General features: G+C 40.2%; 1 protein-coding gene across 1 annotated transcript in view; it reads right to left on the bottom strand.

Annotated features, from left to right (window-relative positions):
* The window catches only part of RAD54B (RAD54 homolog B), a 63,392-nt gene extending 46,751 nt beyond the window's left edge, over positions 1–16,641 (bottom strand). Inside the window, exons 1-3 of the mRNA XM_058805181.1 lie at positions 16,584–16,641; positions 13,462–13,615; positions 12,608–12,779 (exon numbers count right to left, since the gene is read on the bottom strand). Of these exons, the coding sequence (XP_058661164.1) occupies positions 12,608–12,779; positions 13,462–13,599 (310 nt within the window). The 5' untranslated portion in view covers positions 13,600–13,615; positions 16,584–16,641. The remainder of the gene's footprint in view (positions 1–12,607; positions 12,780–13,461; positions 13,616–16,583) is intronic.
* Between the last annotated feature and the right edge of the window lie 12 nt (positions 16,642–16,653).

The following is a 16,653-nucleotide window of genomic DNA, read 5'->3' as shown; positions in this document are numbered from 1 at the left end:
GGAAACAAACACCACTTGAGATAGTGGCAACAGCTTCCTAAGCTTAACATGTCCAGCCTTGAAAACAAGGGAGCCTAGAAGCAGGGGGAAGGAAAGAGAAATAATTATAGCTTGAAATATCCTAAGGCTATAAAGATCTAGGTATAAACTTGTTTGCTCTAAGGGGAAAATTCCCAAAGCAGACACAAGCCGCATTCAAAACAAGAAATTCACACTAAACAAAGGGAGACTTTTAACTGCTAAAAATCAATTAGCATTTAGAATAACAAGTACTTTTGGAACCATTTCTAAGACTTGGCTTGTCAGTACCACCTAACAAAATTGTGACCAGTCCACTTCGCTGGCATTGCTTTCAAGCCAAGATTAAATAAAGCATTTTATAGTGTGAAGCCTATTACACTTAAATTTGAGAAACAAAATACTCTTGTGGTTAGAAGCACTGTATGAAAACCATTACTTATAAACACCTAATCCTTTCCTATTTCCCCTCCCTTTGCACTTTACTAATATTAACAATATAAAGCTGGTGGTTAGAGTTTTGAGGTTTTTTTAATTTATGTTTTTAGTTGTTCTTCAGTAACTGAACAAGAATTGGATGTGCTTCACATAGTTCAGACTCTGGCAGTGTCAGCATTGAGGAGTCACAGGTGAGCCTACGCTGCACCCTCCACTGTTGGAGCAGTTGTGCAGTGCCCACCCAGAGTCTTGACGTTTTAGAGACAAAAATAAGTTAGTGATTAATAAGTTAGTGCCTCACAGACACAAAGAGCACAAATGAACAGTGCGGGGCAGAGGAACCTCTGCAGATGAAAGAAACCAAGCCCTCAGTCCAGCTGCTCCCAGACCCCAGGGGCGAGAGAGACCCAGAGTCCACAGGAGAGGCTCTCTAGACCACCTCGCAGACCTAGAGAGGGGGTTACTGCCCACTGGGTATGGGACTCATTGTGAGATGCCTGAAGGAGTATTTTGGGTTTGCAGAGGGCAGTACTGGATATTCAGAAGAAGAACTGAAGGCAACACGAGGGACAGTGAACCATGAAAGTGGTTTGGGAAAGAACAAGCATAGGAGGATACTGGGAAGGGGGAAAAGGGCTACCAGGGGCCAGGTGTATGTAAGCAGTGGCTGCCCAGTATGGTGGTTCAGCCATGCCCTGGGCCTGAGCACTGCAGATTGTCCTACCTGCTTGTTAAACTACATTTGTAACTGTTTTCCTGGGTGAGGAAAATCTCCATTGGGTGTGACAATGTAGAGAAACAGAGATGCCAAGCAGCTGGAGCTGTACCACCACAGGTGGCAGGGGCCCAGAGGCACCAGAAGGCAGAGGCTGGAGCCCAGGCACACAGCCTGGGTAGCTGTGCCAGTGTGACCTTGGGCAAACCCCAAGCCAGACCAGCCATGCAGAAGGCTTGGGAGCTGAGCAACCATGAGTCTGGGCCAGATGCTGCAGAGACCAGAAAGTCTGAGATTTGGCTACTGGAGGGACACCGGGACACCAGGACCACCCAGTGCATGTTTGTCTGTTAGCTGGGAGACATGGGGATCCAGGGACCAGTAACTGAGCAGAGTAAGAATTTAAGGCCTCTTGCTGGAGGATCCATGTTGTGTACATAAGCACTTCCAGAAGCAAGCTTTCTTCCCAGTCAGCCACTGAATGGAAAGGATGAGGCCATTGAAGCTGCTTGTATTTGCATGAGTGCTGAACGTGTTGATTCTGTCTGTATATGCACATACAGCGTGCACGTGTGCCTCTTAAAGATACATCCTTGTGGTCCTGGCACCAGGAGCTGCAGCGGTCTCCTCTCTATAATGGGCTACCAGATACAGCAACTCCCAGTATTATCTAAACTTGTATTACTTTATTACCTTAGTGCTTAATGTTGCTAGAGAAACTAAGTTTCTAATGTAATGTAGCAACTACAACAAATGTAATTATAGCAAAATACTGCTATAAAGTTTTCTTTTGAGCAAAAGCTTCATAAAATGCCTGAATTGCATATTGTTCTGCATGAGTGTAAAATAACCCTTGTAAAAAATGAAGCTGGCTGCCAACCAAGATGTTTTTTTCCTTCCTATTTTTTTTCCCTTTTTAAAATAGTTCTGCTCATCAGCCTAAGGTTATATCAGTGCTTGGATAAGAAATCACAGAATGTGAAAAGCCTGGATATTAATGATACATACAGACATCTTCAAGCTAAAACAGCAGGTGTAGCTCCAAGACAATTACAAAAACCAAAGATGTTGCCACAATCCACCCTTCATCCTACACCTTCCACCAAGAGTTGCACTTATGCAACACAGTGCACAGCCAGTTCAGCAAGATGATCTAGCTACAGAATAATCTATTTATTTTGCAAGCATAACAATTTAATGTGAATTTAATAATTGGTTTAAGTCAACATAGATGTGGTACATTGTCAGAACAGTAATTTCTGCCTCCCCCCAACCATGTCATGTTCCTGCTCCTTAACTGTGCTGATATGAGCACTCACAAACCTGGACAACTCATATTAATCATTTTTTTCTGAGCCGGGTTAGTTTTAATCACCAGCAGTTCCCTAATCCAGTATGCCACAGGACAAATAACTCACAGAAAGAAATATATTGAAAAAGCTTCTTCAAACTCTATTTGGATCATTGTAGGGTGAATTGCAAACCATATTCCTAAAGACTTGTATTACCACAACCGAGGGAACAGCAAACCACAGGTAGGAGAGAAATTCTGCTCACCACTGAAGAAAATAAACATATATGCACCCCTTACATCACTTCACTGCCTTCTATACCTTCTGATTTTGCTTTGAAAAAGTATAGAATTAATACCAGAAAATGATACAAACAGTGCATCCTGGAGAACTGTTGAGAGGAAAGAATCACAGCTATGATACAGTCAGGAATTAAAGTAGCCAAATCACTATGGATTGCTGAAAGAGCTCGATGGCCACAAATTTGACAAGTGATAGGTTTGTATCATAGCCACTAACTGCATCAAGTGGCCCATGTAAATTTAGATACTTTATAAGACAGAACACCCTGAGAAGGAGAATGTCTTAAATCAGGGGAACATTTTGGAGGGAGAGGGAGGACCTTTTGTCACACAGAACTGAGGAAGAATCTCTCCATGACAGTCTTAAAAAAAGAATCACTCTAAGGTACATGAAAAAGACATTTGAGAAAACTGAGGATGCCCTAAGAAGGAATGTGTCTTGAAAGATGCCATTTGGAACAGAGAACAACCATGAATGTTGAAAGGAAGGACACCAGTTTAAGTGATTCAGGCTGGGACCTTCTAGTGCAAAAAATATCAAATTGCCAGACTGCTAAGCCCTGTGAAGGTGCTGTGCCCACAAAGTAGTAGCCCCAGGATAAGTCTGAAGGACTTCTGTTCCTGTTTAGTAATATGCAAGCAAACCAGCTCTGCAGAGACCTGTGGTTAGCATTTGCAATCACCTAGCAGCCTGAAAATCCTTGACAAGAATAGGATGATAGCAAGATCTGAATCAAAGCTAAAATGGAACCCTGGCACCCCTGTGCTTACAAAAAATGTAGAAAGATTCAGCAGCTAAGATGGGGTATGTTACACATCACTGAATACACTGGGCTATTATGGCAGTGGAAACATTTGGCAAGTATCAAGGCAGTTGCTTAGCCTTGCAAATGAATTTGGCAGCTGCATAAGATGAGAGTGTCTATAGGTAGAAAGGGCTGCAAAATTTCCATTAGATCATCATATAGTCCTCTCTACTGACAGGACAGCAAGGCAGTGCCAAGTCATTCGATCTGCCTGTCTCTAAGAGCCTGCTGAGCAAAGGGTGCCTAAGAAAACTTCCCACTCAGAAGGTTTCTCACAGGGACAGTTGTTTCATGAGCAGTGTCTAAAGGTAAGGGTTGCAGGCATTAATCACTAGGAAGAGGGTTGAAGATGACAAGGTTTTGTGATCCAAAAGCTGTAATTTAACTTTACCTGGAAGTTATAGGGCTTAAATATATTCACACCAGACCCTTTAGAAATAATACTTTTAGGTCATTTGTGTTTCAAATGGCTTTTTTATGTCACTTGATTTTTTTTTCTCGTCTTCATCAGCACTTTCACCATCAGTTTTATATTTTATTGTTTTTATCTTTGATGTACCTGAACCTCTCAGACCACTCCTTTCCTTTCTCCTGCACAATTATTTCTAAACCTCTGTCCTGCATGGGACATGAGACAAATAAGGTGAAGTTTTACCTCTTTTCTTTGTCCTGCATCTATTTTTGTGATCAGCATCTAGCATATATTAATTTCCAACCTCTAACAGTTCTTGAAACTGCTGCAAGAACAAGGGTTCCAGCCTCCTTCAGAGCTCTTATCAGCTAAAATTCCAAGCATAAAAGATAAATACAATTCTGTCCCCTCTGCTGATATAAGGTACTCTCTCAACTTTTAGCCCACTGAAATGGGGAATATATGACTTAGCCATGCCAAATTTTAAAGAATTTATCTTCATCTCAGTGTGCCATTCCAAGACCCACACATTCAGATCAGTAACCACCCTTCAAACCAAGTTTGGCTTAAATACAGGACTCTATAATACTATGTGACTGTACAGCTCCATGAATTAGCTCTTCACTTTATAAGCTGTGTCCTTAAAAATAGAAAAGCTAAGAGCCCCATTACTTACAAATTAAGAAATGCATCCATTCCTAATACATGCTTATACCTTCTCTGATCCTCTCTTCCAACAAGCTTTTTGATGACTAATCAGAAGCAGCTGAGAAATACAGAAAGGCTTGAAAGTATGATTTTCCCAGGGTATTTTCCCTAAATTCTCACTTCTTCACTAGCAAGATAGCCCCTAGGAAAAGAAATAGTCTAAGAGAAGCTAAGTTTCTGCAAGTTTCCTGTTTTGTTCATAGAGATTAAAATTTTTGAGATTATGCTTTTACATACTATCCTGAAAATACTACCCTGTGCACTATTCCCTGCATTTGACAGAGAAACAGCTTTCTCCATTCTTCTAATCTTGCTCAGTGGATGTTTTGAAGACAGTGAGATAATCATCTTATCATTATCTTGTTGGCTCAAGGAAAGTCATATTGTGACAAAGCTTCTGTTTGAAGGAAAACTTAAGGCCCAAAGCCAAAAGCTGGGACTGAACTCTAATTAGGCTGACATGGCAACAAAGGGGATCCAAACAATGAGCACAGCCACAGAAAGATTTGACAACTAGCTTTGAAGGCATTCAGGCCTAGTCTGTCATAACACTCATGACAGCTCAAAAAACCCCTCCCAGGTCCCTTCAGTAAGGCATTTCTTGTCCTCCCACCTAAAAGCTGTGTTCCCTCATCTTCTCTTAAGTCCACCTTTGTATCTATTGGAGACAGGAGAGCTGGGAATATGCACACTCACCAAATCCCCACACTCCAAACTAGAAAACAAATGGTGAGAGAAAGGAAAATAAAGACATGTGAGAAAATGTGAATAACCATGCATTTCTCTTTTTCGCCCATCTTACATTCGTATAGCCTGGTAACAGATTTTGAAAATCAAAAAAGAAGTAAGAAGAAACTATGTCTACAGCTCCCCTCAGAATGGATGAGGGAATAGAAAGAATTATTACTGATAAACCTGAATTCTTTAAGATAATCTCTCTGCAGGGTATTTTTCAAGTAACTAATTTTTAAAGTTACAGTATTAGATAATATATTTTTCTGTATATTGCAGACTATATGCTGTGTGCTTGCTTACCACTCTAGGGAGCTAAATGTAATAAATATATTAGGATAGTAACTTAATTTCCCAACATATCCCCTTCCAGCCCTTGGAAATGGGTATTTGCTTTATATATGCAGTTCCCAAGTAGACCTCTCTTTCTGCAAGAGTATTTAAGTCTTTCTGCTTGTTTGTTTATAAATGTTATAAATTTTCACTTTCAATAACTTAATACCTTTTTTAAAATGCATGAAAGACTATCATCTTTACATGGAACACAGCTTTCTTCAATCATGGATGTATCACCGCTCAAAAGTAAAGAATCTGAAAATTTTTATTTTTCATTGTAAAGAATAACCCACAGTTCCATTTAAGAGACAAGTTACTACTGTGAAACTTTCATTTTAATCCCTCCAATTTCCTTGGAAAATGTTGAATATCTTACATCTACTAGAATTCTTTTTCTATATTTTCTGATCATGTAATACCTTTCTGATTCCTGGTTTCCTTCCCCTCTCCTTCATTATCTTCATTAGCTCAAATGCAAAGCACATTTAACTGGGGCAAATGAAAAGTACATTTCTCTGCCAATTCACTGCTCTTTTCTCCAGTGTGAATATCCTGGTTATATCATCTATAATTACATAAAGCCTAGTTATTCATATCACAGCAAGATATGATCACACCAAATTATAAATTAACTGTGGAAATATCCCACTAGAATTATGCAAGTCTGGATTTGTCTTACAGCAGCACTGCAGACGGCTGCCCCATCCAGGAAAGCAGTTTTGCAGTTGCTGAACATTATATGAGATGTTCCCTTTGGTGGTGAAGCTGCTGTAAAGTTCCTTCTTCCCATCTCACTCTTGCTTGCTAATTCTACAAGAATTAGCACTTGCTAATTCTACAAGCACTCAGCTGGTGGGCATCCCAAATTCAAGATGAATCAACACATTTAGGATGTGACAACAGCCCAGGAAACACCCAGTGTGCACAATCAGCTGGGGAAACTCTAGGGAAGGCCTTAGGACAGCAGCAGAGTAGAAGACATCATTTCACATGCCAAGGAAGAGCACCAAGTAAAAGGAGTTGTCTTGAGGAGATGTCAGAGAACCCCAAAGCTACAGAGCACAAAACACCAGACCCACTGTGACTGATGTGTAAATGAACACTTCTGGAACCAGCATCCAGCCTGATACAGACAATTTATCTTACAATGTGTTTACATCAGCCCAGTTTTATTAACCAGTCCCCATCTCTTGAGATGGGCTGATCAAACACATGACACCTAAACAGTAAAGAAACTGTCCTGAATTGAGAACAAACTTGTCTATAAATTTGTCTGTTTGCTGTTATAAACTATTCTTCTAGAACACTGCAGGGAGAAGGAGAACATTTTAAATCATAAAGATCTGTTAGACTAATTTGATACTATTTTGAATAAGAAATTACAACAAAATTTATAGACTTATAAAATATTACTTGCAAACAATGCAGTAATAAATTACTTACACTCAGGCATCCAATCACATCTAGCTGTTCTAAGATGTGCTTGGTAATTATTAAGAGCTACAGATGATTATGGAGTATCTTTTACCCAAAGATTTAACTGCTTTACCAGCTGTTTATTAAACATTTAAAGGACACAGAGAACTGCAACTACACATGCAGCTCCACCACGAAAATAGACTGACTGAAATATCTTTTCTAGTTCATCTGTGAAGTGCAACAACAAAAATTAAATTAATACTTGTACTTTTGCAGATATCAAAGTAATTCTAGGAATAATCTGCTTCATTATGAGATGCCAGGCATGAATGGTTTTAGTTCTGTTACTAGAAACAGTAAGTACACATTTAAGACTGAAACTAGACAATATGAAACTCCAGAAAATAAAATTTTTTAATCCTGTGATTAAAAGTGACAGGTAATTGCTTGCTACTGTGGTAAATGAACTGTGGATTTTCTCTTAATATTCACATTAATTGGTTAAAAAGACTTTACTGATATCAAGTGATAAGAGGTATCAGACAGACCTGTAACCATGTTCTAGAAAGCTGAAGGAACCACATTATGAAAAATGAAGCTTAAGTATGCAAAGCATCCCAATCTTACAGACGAATGTAGTCAGTAGACATTAACATTCCAGAGAAGATAGAGAAAATATATTCAAAGCTGTATGCAAATAATAAGTACAGCTGATATTATCAGAAATATCTATTTAGAGACATGGGGTGAGCACATTAACCACATTATGAAATACAGTTACAATTTGTCCTCACTGTTAGCTCAAAGATAGTATCTGCCCATGACTTCTGGCAAAGTTCCTCTCGGAAGATGCATTAGCAGATGTTAGCCATGGATGAAAAACAAGGTACTCTTGAACCAAAAACCAACCTAACAGGTGGTGAGCTGTAACAGAAAAACTCTTTATCCATTCTTTCCGTTCACCTACATCCGGTTCAAACAATGAAATCTCAGTCCCGCTGGAATGCTGTGTCTAAGTGCTCAGGTGAAAGAGCTAGAGCTGTTCATTTCCACACACAAAACAGTGAGCCCAAAGGGCAAACACAGCAACATTCTCCTAGGTTAAAAGTACCAACAGAAAGTAAGCTGTAAACTCAGACAATAAACATAAATTAAATTATGTTTGCTGCATACAAATAAAATAAATATATGTTAAATCCTTAAATTGAAGGCAACATGGGTAAAAACCTCAGTTCTTGCCAATCCCGCTCGCTACTAAGTATAGTTTAGGGATCTGCCTGTCCATTGTTTCTTCAAATGCAAATTATTTGTATTTTCTTGTTATTGCTAATAGAACCTCAGAATGTCACGAGGACAAGTAGTAAAGAGCATGCACACTTAGCTGAATTCTTTGGAAGCATGTGAGAAAAAGTATTACTGACAATGTCAAATAAATCACCTCCCTCCCAAAGATCCATTGTGTGAACAAGTATTATATTCTGAATACAAAACAAAGGTACCAAAGAGATTGCCATGTTCATTCCTCTTAAAAAGAAGCAAATACCAATTCTTAAAGGAGTAGTAAAGTTCATTTTCCTACAAAGAAACATGTAACATTATTTTCCAGTATTCAGAACTTATAATCACAAGTCATAAACTGCCCAAGGAACATGTTCAAAATCTTGCAGTTCAAACACTCCTAAAATTACAACACATACATAGGTTTCATTCAACTGTTGCTACAAACTTATTTAATGTCTCTGGAAATATCTCATCTCACAGAATTTCAGAGTCCCTTGCACTTCACTTTCATTAATGACGTTTTAGTGCAAAAGGTTTTTTTAAAGATGCATGAAAAAACAAATATCTTTTAAGCCAGATATGCTCTGTTTTTAAGATTGATTCCATCTAATAAAACTCCTACTTGTCTGCTCTAAGAAATGGACACCATGTGTCAGATAACTGAGTTTTGTTGGGGTTTTTTGTTGTTTTTTTCTTTGAAAGAATGTACAGCATTTTCAGGGGCTGGGTTTCAGAAAGATTAGGTCTGTGAACAGTGCAGTTGTCCAATGGTTCACAGGTGTTTCAAAAGAATTTCAATGGAACCTAGGGTATTTATTTACACATTCCACTGCTGCACTGGAAACCCAAACACAGCAGCTTTGAGTGTGATATATAACTATCAAACTGTTTATCATCTGCATTAAATTATATGGAGACCGAAATAATGCATATACACAGACTTTTCCAATCTTAAAATTATTTTAATGCCCCTTTAACAGAGAAGTATGAGGCTCCAGAGACTGACAGTCAAATATAATTCCATTACAATATTAATAATAATAAAAACCCCCAACTGACTGTGGCTTTTACAACTGGTTTCCATTACTTCTGAATTTCATACCAAAGCCAGCTCTGACAAAACAATTTAACTTCACACTACAAAGAAGGTTATGATTTACATAATCAATGTAATCGCTACATTAGCTGTAATGAATAACTGACAAAAGTGATGTAAAGGCAGAAATTGTCTTGGAAAGTCTAAGTTATTAAAAAATTACTTAAGATTTAAGGAAGACTCAGTACAGGTTTTTTTTTTCCACTACAGTGCTCTCCTCACCAGTGAACCTGAAGACAATAACTAACACAGACATTAGACTTCCTTCTTTTATAGCACATTTCATGGCAGCTTTTCAAAGGCTTGCAGGGTTAGCCTCATTCTGCATGCATAGAAAGGGTTTTGGCACAAAATGCCTTGTTCAGAAAGGCAACAGCACATCAACAGAAGCAGCTCACCCAGTTTCACTCCACAACTTTTTGGTTATTTTTCTAAAGTCATCACAGAGGACCCATACCAGCTGCACCCAGAATTCATGATATGGAAAAGACATTTAGTACCTTTTCTACTTCATAACATTTTTTCTGGAATGACTGCTGATTTCACAGATTATTTTGGAATTAAATCCACTATTTATCTTTTAAGTGCACTGCTAAGCAGAACTAGCAGATACAAATTCTTGTAGATGTACCTATAGGGAAGCATTACCCCTCAATATGTCCCATTGACACTGAAAATTTTCTTGAAGTCTAGGCATCAACTGGAAGTTTCAGCACGCAGCAGAAACACATGAAAGCCATAAGACAAAGACATGTGAGGAAGCTGAATTTCCCCACATTAGCTCTGCCAAACAGAGTGCATACACTCTGGGTCACAAACCATGCAGGGTATCACATTCCCATTTTCTGGGACTGAAATCCAGAACAGTCAATGGGAAAGGCTCTCCAAAGCACCTTACAGAATGGAGGGGGTTGTTGCCTACCAGGACCTGGAATTTGTGCAATCCCCAGATGCTAGAAAGGGCTTTGATGGAGAAAAAGAGAATCAAAAACTACACAGACATGCGGAAGGGACAGACAAAGATGGTTCAGGCAGGAACAAGCATGTAGCAATACAAGGGAAAAGGCAGCCACTTTTAAACAGCTGAAGGTCAGTAAGCTTCCTCAGCAATGCACTACATCCTACTGCCAGACCAAGTCCCATCTTCCTACCAAACTACACTTCTAAATATTTTCCCAGGTGCAAGCTGGAGTTGGACAGGTTACAGAGCTCAGGTACCTGCTATGTCAGCTAGCAGAGAGGCCAGAAACCAAGTGCACTGCCTGGACACACTGTGTGAAATTGCTAACAAACACCAACGTGGACTAGCTGGCAAGTAGGATAAGAGGCTTGAAAGCCAAATACTGGAGCAGCCATAAGTCTGGACCAGATATTGGAGAGACCAGAGGGTCTGAGACTTGACTACTGAAGGGACCAAAAAGTCCATGCAAGTTACTCAAGAGACCAGGACATACTGGGGGTTGGCTCCTGGTAAGTTCAGCAACCAGCCAGAAATGTCTGTACGTGTGCATGTCTTGGGCACAAGGCAACTGGGAGATCACTGAATCCAGGAGCCCACCACTAAGTAGACCAAGGTAAGAAGGCTAAGACAAGTTACTGTGGGACCCACAGTGTTCTTGTACCTGTGGGAGTGCAGGTCTGTGTACCAGGAGCTGGACTGGGAGCTGTGGGCCTCTGTGGCTGATGTGCCCACAGCTGGGGCGTCCAACAAATCAAGGAGCCAGCTACTGAACAGAGGCAGTGCATAAGGTCAGTTACTGCAGGGATCTAAATTCTCTGTGTGCATGTATATTTACATATAAATCCATTCATTTGTTTTTCCACAAACAGGCTTTCACCCAAGCAGTCAGAGAAGGGAAGGGATGTGTCCATGGGCACTGTTTGTGCTTGCCTGAGTGCTGTGTTCCATATCTGTGCTGGCCTATGTGACCACTCGTGTATGTGTATATAGGACATATGTGTGCCTGTTGGGAACAATTCCCTTCTGGGAATTAGCCTCACTATTGGCTGAACCTTGGGACAGTTTTGCTTCAGTGAGGCTTCAAGATTTAAGAGGTCTTATTATAAACAAAATAAAATGCAGCTGTTAAAGCCTTCCAATAATTCAAGGTGATAAGAGGCCCTGAAATGCTCTTTTAAAACTTCACTCACTACACAAAGTGTTATTAATTAAATGAACCTTAAACCATTATTATCAGTGTAATTAATTGCAAAGATACAATAGTGAAATAACTGTAAGACAGGTGTTTTAAATGCCTGAGCTGGTTCCAAAAGGAGCAGTTTTCATCCATCAGTGTCAGTAATCCAGTTCAAGTGCCAGGCTTTCAAGATATACTTGGCTCCTGAGGTCATACACTTGCATTCACACAACACAGAACTGTGCTGCATCTGTGGTCAGGGCACACCAAGACTGGGAAATGAAGACACTCAACCCCACAATGTTGTTCAGGTCCATCCAAGTGCACTTACTATAGTTCAGACACTTCAGTGTCTTTGCAGAGCTTTCTACCCTGGTTTGTCAGAGGCATTCATTACCAGGGCACAGCTGATGAAGTGCACACCCACAAATGAGCAAAGCCAGTTCTGCTCTGTGGCTAAAGTTGGCTTAAACCTTAAGTGCCCACTGGAGACACTGAAGAAAAGAAAACCTCATTAATTCTGAAAAAAACCGGAATCCATTCAGAATTGTTAGCTTTCTCTGCATGAGGTCAGCAAGGTCTCCAACACTTCCCCACTATTTAAGGTATTACAATTCTTGCATTGCACCAACTGTAGATTAGAGTGAGTTGACTAAAAGGCTTTTCAGGAAGACACAAACCTGAATAGCAGCACTACCAAATGGCTTCCAAAACACCTTGGTTCTTTCCTTTTTTATTAAAAAATTTGTTTAACACTTGTTTCCTTCACTCTAGCCAGTATAATACCAAATAATGCCACCACTGCACAATGATTATAATAGTACTTCACAAAAGTTTGGTATATCCAGTCTATCATTCATAAGCTTTAAAATTCTGTTATGGTACATAGTAGTGAAAAAGAAAAGGCATCTTACCAGCTTTGGGCACATTTAGTGCTTTCTTTTCTGCCTTGCTACACTTGTTAATGCTGAAACATGCTTTTGTCTTTACTTTTCCAGTTGACTCCACAGACTGTGTAGAATTTTCATTTTGATTCTTGATATTTATTTTAGATAGCAATGAAGCACCTCCCTCTTTCTCATCTATCTGCAAAAGAGAAATAAGTTCACAATAGCATTTCCTGCATGCAAGTGAAGAGAAATAGAGAAAAGAGCAACAAGAAGGGATTTCAAGACATACTAACTGTCATTATCAAATTGTTATATAAATATGTCCATCTCTGCAAAACTATATGTATCACAACCTGTGTGTGTTTGGCACACAGTTTGGCACACAGTTTGGCACACAGTACCAAACACTTGTGTAAATAGTTTATGAATTTAGTTTAATACAAGTCTTCTGTAGATAAATAAATTTAAATTGTGCTGCTTTTCTGTGTCAATATTAAAGGTTTCAGAGAAAGTCCCTTTGCAGCAGAACTGCAACTCAGCATATTGAGACTTTATGACAAGTATCCTGGCTTTTTAACTGCTTTTACAAAAATCCAATAAAGCCCCTGCCAAGATGCAATCCCCACCTCATTTACACTTGAGAATTGCACTTGGACTCAATACTGATTAATTTTACTTATTTGAAAAACATTTTTCTGCAACCACTCCACAGTGAGAGAAGCCTAACCTGAGAAGCAAGGTCAAAGGTACTTACAGCAAAGCTGTCAAAATTTGTTTTAAATAGATTCTTTAAGCAGAGATTGTTTGCGGTGAGCTCGGATGTTATCTTTTAATCATAGCACTGTAAAAAACACTTTTTAGTGCACTGTTCAGTTTACCTCCTTTAACTTAATTTCTTGGTCCATCTCCTTAGTTTCATTCTTGAGACAAACAGCAGTGCATTTTCCTGGTGGTGTAAACCTTGGCTTTTTGCCAGCATTTCCTAGGACTTGACTGGGAGCTGCAGATCGCCTCATGGTCAGCTGTACTGCTCTGCAGGGGGGACAGGAAGGAAGGAAGCAGATAAAGACAACTGTAGTCAGGATAGGCTCTAAATGTAAAAATATATCCAGAAATGACAACAAAAGCACTATTTCAAAATATAAAGGAGCATACAAGATCTTCAAATAACAATATTAACTCACAAGCATAATAACATTTAATAAAAAGTAGTATTGTTGCAACGCTTTGTTTAGCTACTAAGAAAGATCAACTACAGCAAACTCTGCAGCTGAGCACCTCCAATTTCATTTAAAAAGCCACTAATGCAGTTCCCAATAGCAATAAATGCTCTAGAGATGCACAATATAGGGCTACTTAGCAAACTTACACCAGTTTACGAAAAGAAAGACAGTTTAAAGCAAAACTTACTATTCTATACACTGGAAACATAATTTTGAAAAGCTCATTATTAGTGCACAATGAACAATGAATTAGTGCACAATGAATCCTGAAGGTATGTCTCATACCTGGGACCAGCATTTTGCATTAAACAGTCAATTACATTGGTCACTCAGGTTCACCATAATAAGATTAACATTCAGGAGAAAGTTATCACTGAATTACAGTGGATATTATTGCTCCATGTTATGTCCACTTGAGCAGTGGAAGGAATGTATTATAGATTTTCCCTCAAAATATAACTATTATTCCCCTGAGCAACCATAGGGCAAAACCAAACATATGTCAGTGTTAATATGACAAAGTTTACTTTGCAACCAATAGAAAAACCAGTTATAGTCTTAATCCTTCAAAGTAGTAGACAGAAATCAAACAACAGAAGAAAACTCCAACAGAAAGACACAGCAGCCAAAACGAAGAAGGCAAGCACAACTTACACTGCAGTTACAGGTTTAATTCCCCATTTACACGTTTATTTTAAATTATCCCCCCAACTACTGGGTTAAAAATAAACCATAATACAGATTGCAGAATCAAACTTCTGTACCATCTGAAAAGCATGTTTGCATCCTGCTGCAGCAGACTGTGTGGTTCTGCACCTTTTTTGGTGCTACTCTGCACTCCAGTGGCTTCCTGGGGCACAACCACCGTTCTTCCCAAGGTTTGCCCTGAAGGAGTGACAGAGCACTGCCAAAACACTTTGCAAACATGCAGAGACTGCTAGCAGGAGTACTGCTCTCCCCATAGCTGCACAATTAGCATATATATGATGCTGTTACTAGACATAAATCTCAGGGGCAAAATGGTCTCAACTCCTGTCACTTCCACTGTGGCTGTTATTACAAATACAAGGAAAGAAGCCTCTGTGTGTACAGCTGTTCAGCTGTTCACTCCAGTTGGGCTTACCTGACAACAGTGATAGCAAATGAGTTTTAGTTAACCCTATGCACTAAGGGAGTAGCTTGGTTATTATAACAGGAGTATCTGTAGTGTGAAAAGTCACTGTGAACACTGCAAAGGTGTCAAGAACCTTCAGGGGGAGCAGACTGCAAGTGCCAGTGCTCAGCAGAGCCAGCTTCAGCTGCCACAGGAATCTGAGCAAGCTCTCTACCCAACCCTACACTGCAGAGTGACACTTGGGAAGACAGCACAGGACAGAGGCCTGTGCATGGCGTGGCTGCAGTGCTACACTAACCCTGCCCACTGCACTTGAGGTTCTGTGGGACAGAGAATTCATAAATTGCACATATCCATGATTAAAGTGTTCTGCTTTCTAAATCCACTTGACCATTGCACTGTCATTTGGTCTAAAACCATAAAAACAAACTCATTAGAAGATCTGAAAATTACTAAGACATTTGAAGACACCATCCTTGATAACTCAGTAACTTCACTATTACCAGTATTACTTACTTGCAACTACAAAGACCTTTATGGGTTTGTGGGTTTTAAAATAAAACACTGCATCCAGAAATACATATTTCTTTTAAAATACAAGCTTTCATAAAATATAGTAAAAATATGTTAAAAAATAATAACAAAAATGTTTACATTTTGTTCCTTTACACTACTACCCAACAGGAATAGAACATCAGGGATGTACAGTAAACCACTGACACCAGGTCGTTCAGATAAGATCAGAGTGAGTGTAGCAAGGCAAGGAACAGCTCCAGACTACAACAAAATGAAAGAATATGCAAATATGCCCTTTCCTCAGAGACATCACCGATACACCAGGGCACACTGCACCTGCCTTGCTGTTATGTCTGGCAGGGAAGCAGCTGCAAGCCATGCAGAAAGCACTGCTCCTGGCTGTTCTCAGCAACCATGCCTGAGCACACCCGGCTCACCACGAAACCACAGCCCAAACCGCCTCACGGCTGCCACTGGGGTGTCAGGCACTGAATCCGCTTCAGTACTTTGGTCCTAAAGGTACATTTGTAGCTGCACTGAAAATTAAATATACATACAAAGACTGTTTCAAGATTTTACACATCCAGCTCAACGCGGTGTGCACGGAGCTCTGCTGAAGGCAGCCGCAATGCCCATCTCAGCCCAAAATTAAAAGCTGCTCCTGCAGTGTTTGAAGAGGCACTGCCGGCACAGATGCAAAGGCAGAACAGGGGCTGTGGGCAACTGCAGAGTGTGACACAGCACCGGCTTTACTCAGTTAATTTGCAGGCAGCGAGTGCATCGTCTTGAGCATCAACATTACTGAAAAATCGCTTCAGACCAGGAGTAGCTGTAAGGAACTTTTACAAGAGCATGTAGTGAAAGGACAAGGGGGGATGGCTTCAAACTGAGGGAGCAGGTTTAGATCAGATGTAAGGTAAAACTCTTCACTCTGAGGATGGTGAGGCACTGGAACGGGTTGCCCAGAGGACTTGTGGATGCCCCATCACTGAGGGCCAGCCTGAATGAAGCTCTGAGCAACCTGGTCTAGTGAAAAATGTCCGTGCCCAGGGCAGAGGGGTTGGAGCTAGAGCATTTGTAGGGTCTTTCCCAGGGTAGCTTCCACCGAGGCCCGAGACCCCGCCGGTGCCGCCGGTACCGCCCGTACCTGCGCTCCGGTCCCGCCTCCGCTCTCAATTGTCCCGCCGCGCTCTCCCGGCAGCCCCACCGGCCGTACC

Source organism: Ammospiza caudacuta, chromosome 1, assembly GCF_027887145.1.
Source record: "Ammospiza caudacuta isolate bAmmCau1 chromosome 1, bAmmCau1.pri, whole genome shotgun sequence".
Classification (NCBI taxonomy): Eukaryota; Metazoa; Chordata; class Aves; order Passeriformes; family Passerellidae; genus Ammospiza; species Ammospiza caudacuta.
The sequence above is the reverse complement of the archived record's forward strand: the minus strand, read 5'-3'. Positions and strand labels throughout refer to the sequence as shown.